This window comes from Dermacentor variabilis, chromosome 11 (genome assembly GCF_050947875.1).
Source record: "Dermacentor variabilis isolate Ectoservices chromosome 11, ASM5094787v1, whole genome shotgun sequence".
NCBI classification, from domain to species: Eukaryota; Metazoa; Arthropoda; class Arachnida; order Ixodida; family Ixodidae; genus Dermacentor; species Dermacentor variabilis.
The window spans coordinates 100,059,350-100,082,179 of NC_134578.1; the positions used below are offsets into that span (position 1 = coordinate 100,059,350).

The 22,830-nt window shown below is 43.5% G+C and overlaps 1 protein-coding gene across 1 annotated transcript in view; it reads right to left on the reverse strand.

The window, feature by feature from the left end:
- Positions 1-13,939: 13,939 nt before the first annotated feature.
- Positions 13,940-22,830, reverse strand: part of LOC142564898 (uncharacterized) — a 65,906-nt gene continuing 57,015 nt past the window's right edge. Inside the window, exon 6 of the mRNA XM_075676100.1 lies at positions 13,940-14,098. Coding sequence (XP_075532215.1) covers positions 14,085-14,098 — 14 coding nt within the window. The 3' untranslated portion in view covers positions 13,940-14,084. The remainder of the gene's footprint in view (positions 14,099-22,830) is intronic.

The following is a 22,830-nucleotide window of genomic DNA, read 5'->3' on the forward strand; positions in this document are numbered from 1 at the left end:
TTCTTCTTTATCTTCTTTCGTCTTCGGTTAATCCACGTCATTCTTAACGCCATCCTCGTCGTCTTCTTGAAACCTTTCTTCGATCGTCTACCATTTTATTTCATCTTCCCTCTTATATGTTACAATATGACTGTGGAGGTGTAGAGACCGAAGAGAAGAACCCTAGTGGGAGTTGTAACAAGTGATGTGCCCTAAGAACTCCCAATTATTCAACACAGAAGGAGGCACTGCCGAAAAAAGCTATCCTTCACCAGCTTGACGTGTCTACAATTGCTGTTTCTGCAGGGAGGCAGCATAATATATGCGCACATACATATTCATACATACATACAGCTGTATACATAACTTCACTGACATGTTTCTCACTCACACTTTGCTTCATGCCAAGAAACCAATGCAAAAACACATATACATAAGGCGACCAGATATTAGATTGCGAATTTTTCGACAAGAACCAACGCAGTGTTTTACAGTTTCGCGTAGCAAAGGGAACAGCCGCCATGGCTTGAGTGACGGTGCTCACGCTAGTCGCACATGAATTCCATATTGAGACTTGGTGCAGTGAAGTATTCCCAGTTGGAAAAATTGGCGGGCTAGCAAATCTTTCCTTTATTTATTTACGGATATCGTCGCCCAAGAATGATGATCGAAGTAAGCACGCTAAATACAGCTTCTTACTGGGTGACGTGAATCAGGTGGTTATCGATGAGTTCTAGGACGCTATAACGTAAAGCTATTCCAAAATGTTCTACTCCAATTCCGCAATCAGTCCTCCGCTATTGGTATAAATCTTTTTTCGACCACGCCCAATTCGTTTGTCTGTCAAGCGACGTCACGAATTCTGCGATATCTCGTCATCTGATATGACATGTACACACTGATTATGCATGAGTTGACCGAACAAAAGAAAAATAGTTATTTCTAATTCGACGCCTTTTCAACATTAGCCCTGGGCTATGGTAAGCCCTGGGTCAAGAGTTTTCGGGCTGCGCTCACTCCATCTGTCAGTCACGCGACGTCACAAAACCGAGAAAACTCACCTCGTCAAAGTGAGGTGTACGCGTTAAAGATGCATTAATATTGCGAACAGAACTGAATATTCTTCTGGGGCCTTATCACGTAAAACGTTTCCAATATATTTTATCCCAATCTGGTGGCGTCAAATTTGCGTAACTGATCACGCAAGCATTGGGCGGTCACCCGCAGGCTTGACTTAACAGACAAATCAAACGCTCTCCTTGTTCATAGGAGATCACTTTCGTTTGCTTGAAAAACTAATAACATTGCCTGCATTGAGCGGCTTGCCTTATGTAAGTAAAACTCTTGCTTGGCATATAGTTGGTTCATGCTTGAATTCCTAAAGGCAAGGCGCAGAAGACCAGGACTCAAGAACAACAACACAAACGGCGGTCCTGTCGTTTGTGTCCTTCTTCTTGAGTTCTGGTCTTCTGCGCCTTGCCTTTACTAATCAAATTGTCTTATCTAATTGGCTCACAAGAGGCGAGGAGCGCACTCAAGTGCAGAGGGACTCGATGGGACCTAGCCACTTCATTGAATTTTGATAACCGGATGAAGAAGGTGGTGCCGGCGTCTGTGATGGGTCCGCTTTCTCTTGCTTAACTTGCGGTGACTCGTCGACAATCACCGTGGCATGCAACGGAAGCTTAAGAATGACGGTAAAACGGATCCTCAGCAAAGAGTTGGCAGAACGAGGTCGTAAATGTGCCAAAAGTTCTCCTAAACGTTTCATGGCCGCGCAGAAAGATTTATTACACGCAAATAACCCCATGCTCTCCGGCAGGGGCGAGTAGCCAGTGCCGGAGCAATCGGCGGCAGCCATCTTTTATTCCTTTTGCAACAGGTCAGCCTGCGGCTATTCACAAGAAAATTCAGTGTTGTAGGGCATATTAATGGATCTTGAACGCGTACGCGTCACTTTGACGCGGTAAGTTCTTGCTGTTTTGTGACGTCGCGTGAGAGGGAGGTGAAGTGGATGCAGCCCGAAAACTTTTGACCAATATCCGAGGGCTAATGGCAAAAAGGCGTCGAATCAGAAATAAAAATTTTTGTTTTGTTCGGTCAAATTATGCATAATTAGTGTGTACACGTCATATCAGATGGAAAGCTATCGCGGTTCTCGTAATGTCGCGTGACTAAAGGTGAAGTGGGGGTGGTCCAAAAAGTTTTGGAGCAATCGCGGTGGGCTGATTGTAGAATTGGAATAGAAAAGTTTGGAATAGTTTTACATTATAGCGCCCCTAAGTAACCACAGGCTGACCCATTCCGAAAGGAATAAAAGATGGCTGCCGCCAATCATTCAGGCACTGGCTACTCGCACCTGCTGGAGAGCATGGGTTTATTTGCGTATGATAAAGCTTTCTGCGTGGCCGTGTAACGTTTTCGAGCATTTTCGGCACATTTACGACCTCATTCTACCTACGCTTATTTGTTGAGGATCCGTTGTAGTGTCTTCCTTAAGCTTCCGTTGCATGCCGCCGCGATTTTCGACAAGCCACCGTAAGCTAAGTGAGGCAAAGCGGACCAATCGCAGACGCCGGCACCACCCTCTTCATCCGGTTATCGATTCTCAGTGCAGTGGCTCTGCCCCTTCGAATCTCTTTCCACTTCAGTGTACTCCTTGCCTCTTCTCAGCCAATTTGATATGACGAGCCGCTCGATGTAGGCAATGTTATTCCTTTTTCAAGCAAACAAACGTGACGTCCTATTATCGAGGAGAGCATTTGATTGGTCTGTCGCGACAACCGTGTGGGTCACCACCCGATGCTTGCATCGGTGGTTACGCAAGATTGACGTCAGTATATTGGAGTAAAAATATATTGGAACAGTTTTACGTTATACGGCCCCTGTTTTGATTACGCGTTGCTTCGAATCATGCTTTAACATTGCATTCTAGCCTAGACACTGGTTTAGGCGAATACCTGCGGACTCCGTGTGTGAGTGTTCGTTCGACAGATCAGTGATATAGCTCCGTTTCACATGAGACGCAAAACTTCGACGCTGAGCATGTAATGCGGTAAGAAAGATTTGACAACGCCCTTTTCGGAGTTACAGGTCGGGCCACACTCATAGGTAATAAATATTTGCTATGCTACAACTATCTCGCTTGACATGGCGCGCACCGATTTGCATTTTCATTGCTTACAGTAACTAACGTACCATCTCATATCGTCGCTGCTTCCAGTGCGCCAAGTCATTTCTGCAGCCGTATAATGACATGTAGATTGTTGAAGAATATGCAATGAACTTTGCTTCCATAGCATTCTGGATTCCCAGTTTCGTGTTGGTTTAGATATATCAATTTCAGCGAGGCAAATGTCATACATGCGAGCATGTGTGTCGTAATTCTGAAATTCGCATAGCTGCTCGCTAGGCCGTTTCGTGGCACCCAATGTCACGGCTATAGATACTGTGAGACTTGCTGCGTGTTGTGTGTCTCGTCAGTGACGCATGTCATAGAAGGGTCTCCGTTTGCCGTTCCTGAAAAATTTACGCATGTCGTGCTTTATCTGCTCCCATTGACTCATTTCGCTGGTTGTACGCGGTGGGGTGCGTACACGTGAAGCGGTAGGGTTACCGGCGACGGTGTTGTGCTGCTAAATACGAGATGACGAGATAAATTTGTGGCTGCAGCGACCGCATTTTGAAGGGGGCGATGTGCAAAGACACCCGTGTCCCTTGCATTGTGGGCACGTTAAAGATCTTCCGCTCGTCAAAAAAATAAAAAAGTCTGTGTCCCCCATTACGGCGTGCCTTCGTAATCAAATCGGGGTTTGGCACGTGAAACTGCCGAACTCAAGTGTTGTGTGCACATTTCGTAATTGTATCTTGGACTACGCACATTATAACTCCCTATGTAAGCTGACGTCATACGAATTCTCGATTCCCCCTAATGGAACTCGCAATAGCTCTACCCGGAATGGAATTCAAATAGTGTACTCCCAAAGCCCCACTGACAAATTCCACCCACATAAAGCAAATGGTCTATGCTACGATCACAAGCATATAGTGAAGTTTAATACGCAGTTCACTTGAGGACAAGCACTATAGTGCCACTTGCGAGTTATTCGCGGTTACAGTTTGTGTCTTTGTAGACATTGCTGCCGACTGATGAATTTCTTTTAAGAGCAATGAAGAGCAATGTTTAAGATTGCTTTTGTAAACAAGCATTTGATCATGCGGCTGAAGTTGGTAAGTCATGCAAGAACATGTTCGGCAGCGGCCCACTTAACCGTTGGTGTTGACTGCAGGGCTGAAAATTCCGTGGGAAATTTCTGGGGACATATATCATGGCAATTCTCTTGCCATCAATTTCATACTAACTCAAATGCAAGCACTACAAGCCCTTTTCAGTTTGGCAGTTTTTGCACAACCTTTAGCAAAGAAATGACAGTGATGCTTTGACCTTTGACCTCCGCCTGATGCGTTTTAAGAGCTAAATCTCTTTTTATGCTGATAATAAAAATTTCATTTGCACTTACAGCCGTATTTTTGTCATCGCCTATATATCAAACGTAACGTATGTGCACTATTCGACAAAGAAACAGCCAATGTATTGAAGACGTGCTATGCAATTGACTGTAAACACATTGTGCAGCAAAGCAGCACGAAGCGTGAAAACCGACGCTGCTAAAGTGAGAAGGGGTGGCGAACGACAGGCTGAACGTTTCAAGCGATCATTCGAAGTTAGGCTTCAGCCGCGGAAAGGAAACCACTCAGCGGCAGCCCTCTCGACTCAAGCTCGTTACCCTGGCGAATGAGTTACTGCTAACAGTCTTTTCACCTGTTGAAACCATCCGCCGATTTATTATTTCATAACGCATATTGCAAAAGAACTGCTATCGGGCTGCCGTGATGCTTGAAGTGAAAAAAATTTCAACCACGAAGATTTTAGTGGCGCATATACGAATGCATGTATGGAAAGCAGAATTGTCCGTAGACGTAGATATATTATTTTATAACGCGTAGTGCAAAAGAATTGCTATCGGGCTGCCATGATGCTTCAGGTGCAAAAAAAGTTTCGACCGCGGAGATTTTATTGGCGCATATACGAATGCATGTAAGGTTGTCAAAATTGCCCTTGGACGCAATATCCTTGTATGTAGTAACAGTAAATATATTGACGAGGTTTGTAGAGTCTTTATCTCCGACTATCGTGAGCACATTAGCATGATTCAGACGGGGTTGCAAAATATAAGAGTTTTACAGCAACTGAGAAAGCCTAACAACAAGTGTGGAAAACTTGGGTTCTATCTGAATATAGCCAGATATTTGTAGTATATGAATGGTGTGTTTGCGTTGAAATGCAACAACATGCTGCTTTACATGAACTACTAAAATTAAGAACGACCATCATAACTCTCGCCGTGCACCCGTTTCACTTAATGAAGAGAACATGCCTGCCGTCCATATAGCAGATATGGCGGTATAATTACAACAGATAAAGAAAGTATCGAAAGGCCGACGATGGCCATTGCTGTCGTAACACTAAAGCTCGTTTACGTTGAGTATTTTCTGGGTGGTTACAAGCTCTCGGCAGCCTTTGTAATACCTGTGCTCGCTGGCCTTCTGTCCCTAGCTTGAAGTTTAGTGGCACTTCAGCAGAACGACTAAGCGGTAGATGTTAAACAAAGTTTCTCATATAGGTCTTCAAGCGTCAGCGATTCCCGTATTCGAAAACTTGTACGTAGATCAGTTTAAAGCATTTACCATATGGTAAATATTAGATGTTAACGAACTTGCCTTTGAAATACCTACCCTAATCAACGCCTACCTGTCGGCAGCAAGCTTGTTGTGAGAGTCCTTGAGATTTGCAGTGCTTAGAAGTGCGTCAGTCTTCATCGTGCGTAGTTTTGCCGGAGCACTCAAACTAAAGTAACTACTCAGCTCATTATGAATAAATAATAACAAAGTAAGGCGGTTATGAATACTTGTTGCTTGGTTAGTTGGTTTATACTTGTTAGGGAATAGTATAATCGGACACAATATGAAGAAAGAGCAGAAGCAGAAAGAGCATATTTTGCGCTTTCCCATCCGTTTTCTATTTCATTTGGTTAGCTGTTGTGCTGCTAAGCGCGATATCGTGTGAAGCAATCTCGATCACGGCGGCCGCATTTCAATGAGAGCTAAATGAAAAAGCCCCCATGCACCGTGCATTGAGTGCACAAAAAACTCTAGGCGGCCAAATTAATTCCGAACACCCCAGTTCAGCGTGCATCACAATTAGATGGTGGGTTTGGTGCGTATATCCCTATAATCGGAATTTAAACATTTTTTTTTCTTTTCGAGAAGTGCTAGCGTCGTAGAAAATATATCGAAAGAAAGCTATAAATACGAATAATATCACCCTGTTTTTCCGACAGTCTGTTTTCGGTCGCATTACTCCATAGTAAGAAAGATGTAATACGACGCAGTTACAAACGAAAATTTTAAGGCGGGAATCACAGATATGCCGAATAATGTGCCAGCATTTAGTTGGGTTGCGATTTAGGGCAACACAATTCATTTTTTAAATAATAGCATCCCCTGAACATGAAATCTTAGCCACGTCTATGTTTCGCTCAAACGAGCGTCAATAACATTTTGAACCATGTTAAATGCCAAGTTAATATACTTTAGATATAGGGCACCCTCCGAAGAAAATATTTCTTATCAAATACCAGTGTATGCGTCCCAAAAAGTTCGTCAGTAATCACGTTTGGCATTCCACAACTGTTGAACAAATACCGTTACAGCTCGCGCGAACTGACGAAAACTAGCGCGTGTTACGGCATCACCTCCACGATTGGACAATGCAGGCGGGGCGCATAAACATCTCAGATGCGATACTAGGACCAAAGTAAGTATAGCTGGTAGCGAAGCTTCCATAGGAGCCCATACGTTCAAAACATGGCGGTTCATCAGCGGTTCATGGGGCTTAGCGCCATCTGTATGTGGTGGAAACACTTCCGGCTGAAGCAAAAATAATGTGACGCCATATCCGCTAAAACCAAAAGTGACGTCATTTTGTTTTCGAAGGCGCGAAATTTGTTTTGTTGGCCTGCCTTTGTAGCTATATATTCAAATGCCCCGCCATTCGACGTCATCGGCGTTTGGAGCTTTCAGCGCGGAAAGCGATGCAGGAAAGGGCCAGCCGTATGGTTGCTGAAATCGCACACCTGCACAGAACAAACTTTCTTTGGAGGCCGACGAAAGCTTTAGGGGTAGAATGCTGATCCTATCGTCGGATGCCAAGCCCGTGGGCCAGCGCAGTCGCACGAAAACAACCACACAATTATCTGGTGGTCGTAACTCACTACTTTTCAGTGAACAGGTTAAGAAGCGATGATGCTACCCGCGTCACCAAATCCAGAGAAACATCGACAAGCAAAAAAGCACAACGGGTGACGGAGGCGTATTTCAACAGGTGAACTTTACGAGCGCGCCTTTCTGCACATTTCAAGACGTGCATTGCATTGCGAGTGATAGTGGCATCAACCCCCTGTAACGATGGACGCTGAAAAGAAATGTATTTATTAGTGATCATAAATTAAATAAACTTGCATTTTCTTAACTCGTCACGAATGTATAAATTAGACCAGGAATATTATTTTCGTTGAATGAATCTATCTGTGTCTTGATTGAATTAAAAAACGCCTTTTTCTTTCTCAATGTTTCTTCCCTCTAAACAAAGTCACGCTTCAATCGCTGCTCCCATAACCGCCCTTGCTGATGTCGGTGACAATTTGTACTGAACCGCTTTTCGCTCGAAGCTGCGCGACCTATTTGGATCGACCTTGTTATGAGTGTTGCTTCACATCCCCTAATGAGCAGGGGCACGACTTGTTCGCAAAACTGCTGTTTGAAGAGAGATACCAAAATAAATGACCCCCCTGTAGCTTTGCCGGGATATATTCAGTTTGAGTTTTTACTTTATAAATTTACCCATTATATGTCCCCTGAAGTTGGCCATTGAGCCTGATTTGCCAAGATAAATGCATCTTATTTTGAACGATCTGCAACCATGATCCAGGCTCTTTAATAAAAACTGTTAGAATGAACTTGTATTACCTCCTTTATCTTGTTGTGCGACAAGATATTTGAGGCAATGATTGTCGTGCTGACATAAATGTGTAGGTCTCTAATCGGAACGTTAACCCGCCGAGGTTACTTAGTGGCATTCGTGTTGCGCTGCTAAGCACCAATTCGCGCGATCAAATACCTTCCACGGAAGCCGCATGTGGGTAGGGGCGAATTGAAAAAAAAAACACTGTTGTACTTACATTTAAGAAAACGTTAAAGATTCCTAGGTGTTCAAAATTAATCAGGAGTCCCCCACTACGGCGTACCTAATGATCAGATCGTGCTTTCAGCATGTAAAATCGATACTTTAATTTCATCACAACTTTAAGCAGTACCATGTCGTCCTACATATTCCTGAGTCCCCCATTGCGGCGTGTGCCATATTTGATGATTGCCTTGCATTATAAAAACTCTAAATGCATTTTTTCTCTTTTTGATGATCTTCTTGGGACAACGACATTTATAAAGCAATTTGTTGGCCCTTCTTTCAGAGGAACTCATCGTTAACCTGGCATGCATACTACAGCGAAGCTGTTAGCCTCTAGGCGATCGGCATCTTTCATGTCCGTGCGTGACCACAAATTATCATCAACAGCAAGAGCTCGAAGCTCCCTAAGCAAGCAAAAATGAAATGTCACATATCTCCGTCAGCTTAGAAAAGGCACAATGGCTCATCCCTCCGTAAGGCAGAGGCTACAAACGCTCAGCAAAGAGAAGCGAACAGCGCCGACATTGATTCAAATAACACATGCAACGTACAGAGCAGAATATGTTTCAATAAAGAACAAGCTCAAAACAAGCATCATTTATTATTAGCAATGGCTCATACTCCCGTAAGGAAGTAAAAATGCAATGTCTCATACCTCCGTAAGCAAGCAAAAGATGCACTGGCGCTTACCCTTCTAAGGGAAAGGCTACAAGCGCTGAAAAATTGAAGAGAAGAGTGCATATACACCTCGCAGTCATCCACACAACGCACCGAACAGCATACGTTATCTTAAACAATAGGGTCAAAACAACCATCCGAACCATTAATAAAGCGATGCTTAGCCCCCCTCCCCCCCCCCCCCGCAATTGTAGTGGTGGTTTTGCAACGGCTTTTCTGTACATCCACCTCCGCAGGGCCATGATGGCGAGTCGATTTTCCTAACAAGCAGTTGCATCTTCGTTGCCAGTCAACAAATACAAGTTTGTAAATGCGCGCAAAGTCCTTTATTAATTACGTTGGTTTTACTCGAAGGATGCACTCTGCGCAGCCAAAACTACGCTCGGGAAGATACCACGCGTCGTAGTTTTATTCGACGCAATGATCACTGCATGAATGGAGAAGCTGCTTGGTCAGAACTGTAGGGCCATCGCGTCGGCGCATATAAACATAGCTCCAAAAATGAGCAGACGCGCGTTTGGCCCGACCGTTTATCAATTGGCATCTATGGGCTCAAGGCGAGCATGCAGTGCAAAGCGAGTGACCTACGCGCTGTTTTGCTCCACTGCTGCGTATACCGCCCACCCTTCCGTGGCTGACCTCTCCGGAACAGATGCACCGGAAACCGAAGAACTGCGAGCACTTGGGCTCGACATTCTCGCCTCGCTCAGCGCAGCTAAGCCGCCGCTGTGCGAAGGGGAATCTTGGGCATTTAGCCGATGTGAAGTGCTTCGAACTTTAGAGTTCTCCAGCAGAGGCAACACAGCCCGTAAGCTCTCGCTTCACGTTGGCGGCGGCCCCGGACTGACTCAGCCCAAAACACACCGAAGAAATCGCTAAGTTTTTATTTCCATGCAAAATATATTGCCCAAGCCAACACTTCGTCCATAGTCCGAACATTCTCATCTTTCACAGTTGCGAAACGTTTCACCGAGACATTGCGTCCTGGCTTCAAATCTATAAAGATGGCTAGGGGGCGACCTCCTGCTTGAGGTCCACAAATATCAATGGCTTGAGATGCACTCAAATCTGGCCGACTTCGGTGATGTGTTAAGTACTGTGACTGTAAATCGATGAATAAATGCAGGGATAATACTGATCATATTGTAGAGAGTACAAGAGCAATACTCCATCCAAGAACACTCTTTGGCACCACATACTTGACATGGTGTAAAAAATGTTAACATGGCCTACCCATAAATAAAGCAAAAAACCCGAAAAATACGCATTAAAATGCAATGCAGAGTCTGAAACCAAGAAAAGACAACCAAAAAGGGTTTCGTTAAATCTTACAATCATTAAAATTGTCAAACTGTCTCATCACTTCTTAATGAACCTGCACAGCTGAAAAGGACGGAATGAAAGGCCAGCAGCGGGGCCGCAGAAAATGCCACCAAATAAATATACTTTGCTTACCAAGGATACCTCAGCTTAGTTGTAATCTGGTCTGCACAATAATTGGGTATAAGCTTTTCTTGTTTAGAACGGTTTAGCAGATAAGCAAAATGACCATAAGAGCACCAGATGTATGCATAGTCTACTCACAAAAAACCACTGCTTTCTTACTGTTTTCTCTGCTATATTCCTGAGTATTTAAATAGTTTCATAGCACTGCAAAACAAAAAATCGGGCAAGTTGTGGCATCAAGAAATTTGCAGTTTCACTCTTAATGCGAAACAATGATGCAGTAGCTGGTGAAATATGCGCAGGAAGCTTGCTTGATGCGGTGTTTGTTGAAGTGAGCACTTGCCAATGCAGGTCAGTAATCTCCTTTAAAGAAGTAAAATAAGTATGAGTCGTATTAATTTGTGCCTCCCAGTGTTGAAGTGCAAAGACTCGACTTTTCTTCCTCTTTCATATCCGGACTTTTCCACTGGTCTCTACCAGAACAACCCTTTAACTTCTTACTGCTGAATTCGTTTCGGTTTTCTCAAATCTATATTTGGGCTACACATTGCTAGGTTTCGCGCCGTGCTTGAAGAAATCAGGACACCAACAGCTCCATCCAGTAAATCTGAGAAACCAAGCACTTGAAGAAGACTAATGAAGCAGATATACCCAATCACTGCCATTGCATGTAGGAAGAAAATTTAACATAGGACTGCTTTCACAAGGGAGCAGGTGATGTGTCAGAGCTTAAAGGCGTACAGTACAGTACGCACACATTGAGCAGGTGTTAGCCAATCATGGCATCTGTTGGCTAGATCGCGCTCTCCAGGATCAGTATTCACCACGAATGTACGTTCAGCAGAGTGGCTGTAATGTAGAATTGTGGACTGCCAAACTTTTGATCGTATGTTTGGATCCTCGCAGCACAATGAGAACTTTATTTGCAATATTCTAGCAAGAAATTTGCGAATTCCAGTGACAACACCAGTAGACCTCAGAACAACCAGGCGAGTTAGCTTATAGTAGCTATTGCTGTAAAAAGAAGACTGGTATAAGCACAAGAATTGAGATGGGCACACTACATGCTTTTGTTCTGGTAGTGGTTCACTACTTCGGAGCTACAGTTAATGATCTCGAATGAGTTCAAGGAGCAAGAATTTAGCCCAGAAAATAAATTACACTCAACAGCTGTTTTAGTATAATTTTGCTTATGCAGCTTTATATAGCCCTGTCCGCACTTACCTAAACCACATGAATGGCGTCCTTAAAGAAAAAATATGAGCTTTTGATATTGCTTTGGAGAAAATGCACCTGTTTCGACGTAACAGTATATATACATACTGCACATACCTGCATTCGGTACACCCTATCACCAACTGTTAAGTCACCTTATTACCTCATCAGCGAATCACTCCTGCAACCAAGTGTGCTGGCCCAGGTTTTACCTGCATTTCCACCTATGCTGTTGGAGAAAGTCTGGCTGTTTACTGTAACTTCATATTTCAAACATTTGGTTTCAAAAGAGTATTTGGCAGCGATGGCTACCCTAATGTCTGGGCAGGCTTCACGAAAGGCCACGAGTACCTCCTCGTTGCAGACTGTGCTCAACATCTTTCTTGGTTTGAATGTGACTAAGAACCCATACATGTTTCCTCCGAAGCGGCTGGTATTGGTGTTGCTTTGATGCAGAAAGAGGTTATTTTCGGACATATCAACCTTAGGCCACAAACCAAATCTGGCACAGGTGGAAATAGTGTCGTCTTTGCCAGACGGTGCCTCAGCCTTGTGAACAACATTCCTTCAGTCAATTTGCAGACTGTCAATGTGAGTGAGACTGGTCGAAGGTTGGGTATGGTGTCAGGTTTCTTGCTTGCTTTCGGTAGTGGCATCATGACGAAGTGTTTCCACTCTGTGGGTAATTATAATATTCCTGATATCATTGATTACAAACAGTAGTGCTTGCTTTCTCGTTTCGGCAAGATTCGTCAACATCTGCAAATTGACTCCATCTTTCCCACGAGCGCTTTAAGTGTTGATATACTCGAGAGCAACGACAGGTTCTGTCATCGTAAAGAGACTTTCCATTCTTTCCCTAGCAAGTGGTCATTAAGCTGCATACAAGTCTGGGGACGGTCAGTCACGGCGAGGTGGTCGGCGAAAGCATCTGAACCTTGTCACTCAAATTTCTCAGACGCGTACTGGAGATCGAGGTAGCAATGAAGGTCAATAGTATTACAGTATTTGATCCATGTTGTTATAGCCGAGAATGCGTTACAGCTTACGGACACCTATGCATTCTAATGATACGCAGTGGTCAATGCACTAGTCTCTAGAAAGTTCCTTAACATGACATCTTTCCTGCTCAGTCGTGTGCAGAACATTGATCAGGGTTTGTTGCGCGAGGCCACAATTTAAGTATGCAGCTTGGCTTGCTCACCCCAAAAATGCAGCAGATGCTTGTCAGGGCTGGATGTTGCCATAGCATGTCGCTTCTTGTACTGTGTAAAGAATGCATGTTGATAGCGATTATTCAACACCTTCACATTCTGCAAACTCAAGTGCATCACTGTAGTGCTCCCAGCCTGAAACCGTGATTTTGCGAATGCGGCACATTTTCACCCCTACGTAAAGTGTTATATCGGATAATGGTCGCTGCCTCTTGGGGTAGAATTGCACATAAACTCTGGATGAAGGCCCCAGTTACCCATGGTGGTTGTCTACTGCCCTTCTAGTTTGAATGGAGGGTGTGGCAGTTGGGATAGTCGGTGTCATATGTTAATTTGAAGCCTGTAGTGTCTGCTCCATGAAGGTGGCATCCTCTTGGCCTTACGTCTTTGCATGCCCAATGTGAGTAATGTGCATTGAGCTCACTTTAAGTTTTCTGTGCTGGGGAAAGCAAATTTGCAGATGTCAAAGCCAAGTGAAGTCACCTAGGGGGACGTGCCTGGTTTTGGGACAGAGGTAGACCAATGCAAGAGCAGCTTCCTTTGACTGCTTTGGCCTGCAGCACACAGCCACAACTTTCCGACGAGACAAGTGCTTATTCAAGCTGTTCTTGCCTTGCCCTATTTCAGTAATAGCCAATTTTAGCAGCTGCTAATTAAGCTGACTTCAGCAGACTGCCGATTTTTTAGCTACCTCTAGTAGGTTATTGCTTGGTTAATTATCTAGTTGGGCATGACATACTTCGTGCTTAGAAATGAATTGTTTAAAGAATTCTTGAAGTAATATTAACACAGGCAACTCTGAGTGATCACTGCTTTTGCCGCAAAATGTGGCAATGAGATAGCCAGATGCTGTCACGACAGCACAGCGTTTAGGTTGTATGAGTATACAAGAAACAAAACTGAAGTTGTGAGGCTCAAAGCCCTATTTTTATAGCCTCTCTTTATACTGCTGACTTTAGAGAGCTTGAAATTAGTGGACGCAAGCAGCATGCGTAAACAAGAACCCTATTTGGGTATTTGTTGTTTGCATAACCAAACAGCACACGAGTAGCTTGCACCCTCTTATCCAATACTATTATTTTTATTGTGATGCAACCAATAACGCAGAAAGTCTGATCAACCTGCATCAATATGCTAGAAACTGTCGGAGCCCAGTGTCCGTGTCGCTGCGCGTATGATAAAAATGATCCCGAATGACGCAGGTTTTCTGCTTGTCGCATAGACTTGCCGCTTGTCGCCAGAATTTAGCACGTCATTCCTGAAGGCATCAAGGCAAGTAGGAGTTATTATTCGAACGTTTATAAATTGCGTTTTGCTATGATTATTGTGTCTATCTAATATTATAAAGGTTTGAAGGTGGTCACTCAAGTAGCAGGTCATAACACCCGCAATATTCCTTTCACTGACTAAGTAATAATTAGGTCTAACAAAGTTTTGCTATATTCTGTGATCCCAGTAGGCAAATTGATTTGGTTTGAGCACCCGTTTGAAGTAATGAGCGTATTTATAGCGGTTTTGGCTGCGGAATCTCCTAAGAAATCAATATTAAAGTCCCCAGCAGATAGAACAAAGGAAGCAGCCTCAGAAATAAACGATAAGTCTTCGTAGAGCAAAAACAGTTTTCAACATTTCCATCGGGCGGGCGATAACATACAGAGAAAACAGAATTTTTCACTTTCGCTGTCAGAACCTCGTAATCACAGCAAGAAACACACAAACGAGAAAGCAGTTCACATTTTAACCCTTCCTTCAGTAGCATCATTACGCCGTCGCCACTACGATTTGAGCGATTTAAGGAGAATGACTGATAAGGAGTAAACCAGAAGTTACCATGATCCTTTTTAGACCACGTTTCAGTGAGCATTATCACATCAAACAGAAATGAAAAACTAGAAATAAAATACTCGATAGCATCTTCTTTGTTGCAAAGGGACGAACATTCATGTGAAGGCATTTCAAAGCGCTCATCTGATAGCCCGAGACAACAGCATCACTTAATGTGGCAAGAGAAAGTTGTGACGTGTTGATTCACGCATAATAAAATATTAAAACAAGCCAGACAATCAAGATTGACTGTCCAGCTAGATTATGTCGGAAGGTCACGCTCGCTGCACATGACGACTGAATAATCGCCGCCTGCCTTACGCAGCTAAATCTTGCCATTTCTGAACCAGACATATTTGTAGCCCTTTTTCTTTGCCAATTCTTTTGCTGTTAGGAACAGTTGCCGACATCGGGTTGTCCTGTTCTCTAGTATAAAAGTACTACTTTCATTGTCTCTCAGTTTCTGCTTATTTTCCAACCATTTATCCCTGGTGGCTTGTCGGGTATATCAAACGATTATTCCCGCGACCTTGCCAGCTTTCACCGGAAGGCAGTGAACAGCATCAACATACAGTTTGCTCAGTTCTGAGATTTGTAACAAACCTGCCACGCTGCTCACTTTCATCAACATGTTTTCTTTCGGAGTAACCTGAATTCCATGAAATTTGAAGCTTAACCAACGGTCTCTCCAGTCAAGTTCACTGATTTCAGTGACCAGCTTTCAAGTCTATGTCTCGCGACATCGGGTCTTTCGTTCAAGCTTCTCTTCCCTTGCTTTCACATCTTTTTTGTCGATTTCTTGTACAGCACGACGATTCATCAGTTCATCATATTTGTCAAACTTTATTTCAACACTTTTTTGATGTTAGAAACTGTCTCGTTTAGAGGCACCAGCCCATCAGCTTTTCGTTCATGCTGACCAGTAGAGACGGGAATCCAGTAAACTCTTCCCGATTTAATTTATCACTCTGATTTTCTTCCTTGTGCTTAGCTCCTTTGAACCTGGGACATGTCCACTTTTGCTTTGATGACGCACTTCGACTTTTAAATTGCTTTTCTGTGAGACCAGCACAGTTTCCTCATCTCGCTTATTTTGTTCGTCCTATGTGTTCTCTGGTACCGTTTGCAGTCGCGCTATTCTTTATTTTTTTAGATTGCAACAAATCACTTTAATGACCCTTATGATGCTTCTGTGTTCCTTATATAATTTTTTATTTGGGCAATGTTGCAAGAGCTTACAGTGCGAAGCAGTAATAATGGATTATGCTAACTTCTAATTAATAGGTTTATAGTGAAAGCATGGTGATTTATAAAGGTTACCAGAAAGTAGTACAGTAAGAAAGCCTGACAAAAACTAATTCTTGATAAAAGGAAACATAATCAAACGCAAGAAAGAGAGAAAATAAAAATAAATATGCAAGTACAGTGGCCAAAAAGCATTGTTCTCAAAAGTACGCGTGCGGCTATATTCCAAGAAACTCGTTTTTTTTTTCAAATGGCGTGGAAGAGGAAGAGTGTTCTTGCATAAGCAAGCTGTCACTCTCTCTAGTGGAATAAGAACAGTGTTTCTTCAAAAGTGCTGGCATGCACAATAGGTGATTGTAATGATTTTTTCTTGCACTTGGAATTTTTATGTATTTTCTTTTTGTTTTGTTGTATGAAGCACCAGTTTTTATCTGCCTTCAAAGCGGTATTTTCGTTCCTCTTGTCATTGTGTTGACACTGCTTCATGCTAGGCACCCTTGCAACGTTTACGTGTGTGTGTGTATGCTTGCGCGCTCGTAAATTTGGATGTGAAATCAGGGCCTTTGGCGGGGGTATCATTCCTCTCCTGTGCAGCCTCATGAATTCATTACCGATAGTGCAACAGAAGTACAATGGAAAAGAGCGAAGTGAACAGATACAGCATGTCTTTCTTGTACGTTGTCCATCGGTTGAGCTTTAGTTACTAATGAATACACACCAGCTTGTCTAGTTTTCAGTCTTTATGTCGGTTTCATAAGCCCGCTTGTGTCCTGGAAAATATGCATGGCTATGTATCCTGTAAATTAATTTTTGACCATGTACTTGCAAGCGGCATGTCAATCTCCTGATTTTCCTGACAATGTTGTGCGATGTGCAGGCCTAGACAGTTTCTGGTGAATCCATGCAGGTGTGCAGGATATTGTAGTCTGCAACTTTGCACTGCAAGTGCCGCTTTGATTGCTTTCAGTTCAGCTTTTCTAGGTGTAGAATGAGCTGGAAAGGTACCCACTTGTATGGTGCTTCCTATAATGTAGTGTCATACTAATGTTGCACTGCTATTGCCAGATCAGTCTACTACATATGCCTGATGTTTGCTTGCATCTTCATGATGAGCAACCTCCTCAGTGTGTTTGGCAGTTGCGTATAGTCTCCTGGCCTAATTGCTTGCCCCAATATTGGACGGTGTGGGCCTGTTGTGTTTCAAGTTCAGGTGCTCCTGAGGTTGTGTTCCTGAAGGGGGGGGGTAGTCGTGTTTTCCTCATATATGCTAGCTCGCATAGTATCTTGGGACCAGGTTCTGAGCTTTTGAGACAAACAATTTGTGCTGCAGGCTGCGACTCTACTCTGTCTAGGTGCTTGTTCGTTTGCTCTCCTCATGGAGGTCTTCAAGCATGGTCAAGTTGGAAAGACTTGTTATTGCCCGATGCTTATATTCGATGAGTTGTCTTTTTTCTGCGCTGCTAGTAGTTCATACCGTAGAATACTTTGGACAGAAGCAAGCATCTGCGATTTTCTATACTATCTGCTCGTCCATCCCCCATGATTTCAAGATTATTCTTTTCACCAGGTGTAGAATAATTGGTTCACCCATGGACTGTCTCTGCCATGATGGTCTTACACTAGCTGTGGATTTGTGGATGTTGACTTGAGGTTATATTTGTCCAGCTCTGTGGAGCACCATGTGCAATCTGGGGTAGTTCTTGATTCTGGTCTTTTTTTCCGACGTTGATCTAAGCTGACTTATCAGCAAGCGAGAGGCCAGACTGGCCAAGAAAGTCTGCAGTGTTGTCGAGAACTTGTTGCATAATTCTTGATTTCTGCATAAGATCTCTTTCCCATAGTCTGTAGTACAACATATACTGTACTACAATAGACTGCAGTACTTGTTGAATGTTTGTTTATGGTGTGGGTGGGCCAAATGTATCTCCAACTCTCACCTGGAATTTTCAGTCTTTCAAATAGTTACTGTTGTACCTAAGTGGTGTACCAGAAATTTTCTTCAACAAAATTTTCTTGCTCATCGTTCGTCTTAGTGCCATAGTATGAGGTACTGCTGTTAAAAGTCTCTTAACTCTGTTCATTCTTTCATAAGCTGTATTACACAATGCCCTGTAATAAAGTTTCTGCTGCTTATGGCCCACTCATATCTGTCAGAGGGAAAACTCTTGGAAACGGTTTTCTTTGTGCTGTGGGCACGATGTTATATGATCATTGATGTATTGACATTTATACATCTGTAAAAGCAGCTTCCTGATAGAGTAATTCCTATGCTTGATGATGCTTATTTGTGGAGTGCTGTTGAACAGTACATATTGATGCAATAAATTTTTACACACTCGAAGCATCAGAAAGGATGCTTGTTTTACAATTAGTCCTTTGCTTTGGATTCGTGTTAGATTTTGCATAAACATGCCCCCCTATGCAATAGCACTTGGAAGTTTAAGGTTTCAATAAATAATGATGAAATAAATCTAAGTGCAGGAGCTTTTTTTGCCTATGACTCCGATTGAAATGCGACTGCCATGGCTGGCAATTCAGCCTCTCGCCTTGTGTTAGCAGCAGACTGCTACGGCCACAGTGGCAGGTGAACAAATTGAAAAGCAATTTTGTTGTCTACAGATTTGTTTTTTTTTTCTTGCATGTTTAAGTACGTAAAACTTGGAATAAGCTTTTCATTGCAAAAAAAAGAACAGTTTGTGGTCCTTTATTGAATAAACCACATATTGTGTATCCTCGTGAGACCCGAGTGACGAATTTTTACATGTAGATAAAGGAAACGCATTCATTAAACAACTGAGGCTATCTTATCATGATAAAGAACTTTAATGGATGTACGATTTTTGGCTCGCTTACCATATCATGTGGAATATATTGCACATAGGGATTCAGTGGATGAAACAAAAAACAATATCATGAGAGATTATGGGTAATGAGCGTGAGTCCTCGGTAAGGGTTTCCTTTGTAGCAATTGTTACGAACAGGTGGATGCCTCATTTTCTCTTTAGTAATATTGCTGTGTACAGATGTTTGTTTTTTTCTCCTCTGTTTAGGTAGGTAAAACTTGGAATAAGGTTTTCATTGCGAAAAATCAGCTTGTGGTCCTTTATTGAATAAACCACATATTGTGTATTGTTGAAATGCAGAAATTTCTTTTAAAATCCCTGAGTGTTATGTTGTTGCAAGTAGCATAATATTTCATTACTTTTAAACGTAGTTATCACAGTGGATATCTTTATATGATTTTACACACTAATATATGTGATCAAAAACTTATTAGAAGGTGTTATTTGAAACATCAAGGCATGGATGTTTCTGGACACTTTAAAAGCTGTGAGTGTGCAAGAACCGTTTGTACTTTAAAAAACGGTAAGATTCACAGGAAGGCATGCAACTGGCTGAGTTCACTGCACACCTTTGATTTACTTTTCTTTCACGTGTCGTCTTCTACTGTTTCATCTCCGCAAGAGGAGGCTCTTTGTCTACTTTTCGAATTATTGTATGAGTTTAACACGACGGTGCAGGACGTTACGTTGTCACTGTGCCACTAGAGCACGTGAATAATTTAATAATTTGCTAAATGTAGACTCATTTACCGTTCAAAGCAAACGTTATTACGGGGCAGTAAGGACACAAAGTGAGCAACATATACAATGTTTATTGGCTTCTGTGCAATGAAAAATATTCTGCAGAGAATAGATGCAACGTGCATGGATTATTTGAAAACAATCTAACGACGCTACTTTTTCAAGCCACGAAGTTAGTGTCATCGTAAAAAAATCATTACAATAGCCTATACGCTTGCTCTGTCAAATTTAATAGGTGAGGTAAAATAACCTTTCAAGACACATCGGGAAATTCACGCTTGAAAACCGTCAAGAAAATGGAACTGAACGGTACCGCGTTCACCACAACGTTGCAATATCGAGTACATTGCTCTCTTCTCATACAGCATTTGCAGAGGTTGGAATTATTAAAGCTGTTCTGCACACGCGTATTCTGCATGCTATTCAACAAAAGAAAATTGTGAAGACCACGAAAAGCCATGTCGTCTTGTGGCAACTCGCAATGGTGTACGAAGCAAACGTGAAAAATGCACTTCATTTGCTGTGTAGCATGTCACCCAATGCATATAAATGGGAGAATGCAATCTGCGGTACAAGTTTTTTTATTCTCCCTTCGCCTATGTACCAAATTCGGCAATGCATTTCTCCGCACATTGTACCTTTGAACGAGGCGCCATTTCCCAAAACAAACCGGCGAAATAGCTCTTCGCGCAATTTCGACGGAAAATCGCAGTGATCGCTGCGACGGTTCGACTGTGCAACCAACCGGTTGGTCGCAGCCGAAAATCGGGGGGTCGGCACTGCGACTGCAATTTTCATCGCTAACGACGGAAATCGCAATACTGGGACGACTAAAATTGCATGTGAAACAGGCTTAAGAAACCACTACCGCATCGACCTTGCTTTTGTGCTTTAAGCTGTCCAAAATGCAGCTGAGTTTTTCTACCTCACTGTGCTTTAAGCATGCTGGATTCGATCATGTGGATTGAAGACGTGTGCAGCAGTTGGTTTCATAAATAGTGACTGAAATGTAAGGAATCTAATGAATCTGCGTGGCCAAGTTCATGAACCAATGCTGCAACTGTGCGTATGTGTTACCGCCACTTCGTGATCAATGGCTTTCCTCCAGGATGCAGAAATTTGCTCATTCGCCAGCGTTGTATCGTAAACGTTCAAAGGAAGTGCTTCAGCCTCGGAAAGTCGGGAAGAGTACCACTCGTCAAACAATGAGAAAGTGAGTAGCGCCGCGTCCTGTCATAGTAAGTTTCGCTCACAGTACCAAAGCACATCTACCCCAACTTACGCCCACTCTATCGCCAACTGCCAATGAGTGAATTGGCGCACACTTGAATATATGCGCACCATAAACGCTGAATAAACGATGGACTACACCGATAGCACGCAAATAGCGAAGGCTGAATGTTTCGTGACGGTCCACAAGAGTAAGCGATTTACTAGCGACAATAGATCTTTGCTACGAAGAAGTACAACGTACAAAACACCTACGTTTCAAGGTTTGTACGCAGCACAAACAAATATATCAGAACTGAGCACATCTGCGAGGGATTAGCCGAAAATAATCAGATAGCGACCGCATCGAGCAAATATACTGAGTCAGAAATGTGACAAGCCACTGCTTTAGAATATATGCCAACTAAAGAACGAAGAGCAGAACACACTAATCTTGATTCAATTCAGGAGGGGAAAGTTTGGATAGCTTGGAGCACATATTTAGCTTCGCTTTTAGAACAACCACCATGGGCGCTGCTCGCACCGTTTGGACATAGCTTAATCAGTTCCGGAAACGCTTTAGCATATTCTCTGAAGCTATGGCCAAAGCTTCGTGTGGTCAATACAGCCACCGTACGCGATATCTTCCGAACCAGGTTTGTTTGCTAAGCCGCACCGGCGTCATACGGACCCACTGTAAACACGGACACAGCTGAGGCAAGCAATGGACGCGTCCCTTTGTGGTTATACATGGCAGGGCCCGCGGTATTGCCGCGATAAGGGGTTTATAGTCCACCGCGTGCACCGCGCCGCGCCGCCTAGACGCACGCATATTTTATAGGAAAATAGGAGATTCAGGATGATAAGAAGATGCGAGCTCACTGCAATGTGCAGGGGCGTCCGTGGCCACCAGCGGCGAGACGCGGACGCCGTGCATTCGGGGTGACGAGGCGGCGCGTAGTTGAGCATATCGCATCTCGCGCCGGCTGCAGCCGGGGTACCCAGACGGACGGCGGACCCACTGTGGTTGTTTAATGGCCGTTGTGTTGGGCTGCTAAACATAAGGTCGCGGGATCAGATCTCGGTCACGGCGGCCGCATTTCCATGGGGGCGAAATGTGAAAAAACGCGTATGCTTAGATTTAAGTGCACTATAAAAACCCAGGTGGTCCAAATTTCTGGAGTCCCCAACTACGGCACGCCTCATATGCAGGTCGTGGCTTTGGCACGTAAAACCCCATAATTTAGTAAATTAGCGGACGACGGATACGTGAGCCGCACGTCGCGCCGGACTATCGAATATATCGATAGTCCGGCGATATCGCTTTCGGTGCCATAGAGTCGCGGTTCCGAGCGCTAACGCGCGTCAACGCTGTGTTAGACTATGCAGTGGCCTTAACGGTTCCGGGCTGCTCAGTGTATTCAAAACATTCGAGCTTTCGCCGTTGCCTTGGCGACGTGACGTCAATTTTGCAACATAGAGGCCATTTGTAAGAGATCGATGTCTAGTTGCAACGGCTTCACATACACCGAGTAGTCTACCCATATCCCACCTCTCGATTGTATCACTGAACTTGAAGCTATGCTATTATTCTACGAAGACACGTTTCTTTTTCTTATTATGGCTGTTTCATATAAAAGAGGTATCAACGATCCTTTCGGGGTTGACGTTCAGTTCGGGTTTTGGCGTGTTGCAAGACTATCGGTTCAGGTTGGGTGTCAATTTGCTGCAAATTCTGGTTCGACTACAGTTTTTGATTAGCGTTCAGGTTTTTAAACTCCCTGATTGGTTCACATTCTACTTGTAGAGCACATACATTTACGGAAAGCGCGAAAGACGGTAGACATTACTTTGACTCTTTATACCTCCAAAACATGGACTTACAATCCGTCCTCTGGAAAAGAATACCTCATTACTGCAGTGTGGTTTCTACAGGCTTGAATTTCTGGAAGCAGAACCTCAATGGCCACCATGAGTTACGCTGGAACTGTTGTAAAACAGCGCTGGCAACCGGACAAGAAGCATCGGTGATAAAATGCATTGGTGCAACACGTAGAGGATGCGCCAGGAGGGCATCATCTGCCAATGCGTTTTTTTTAAGCTTGGAAGGGGTCTACGGCGTCGGACG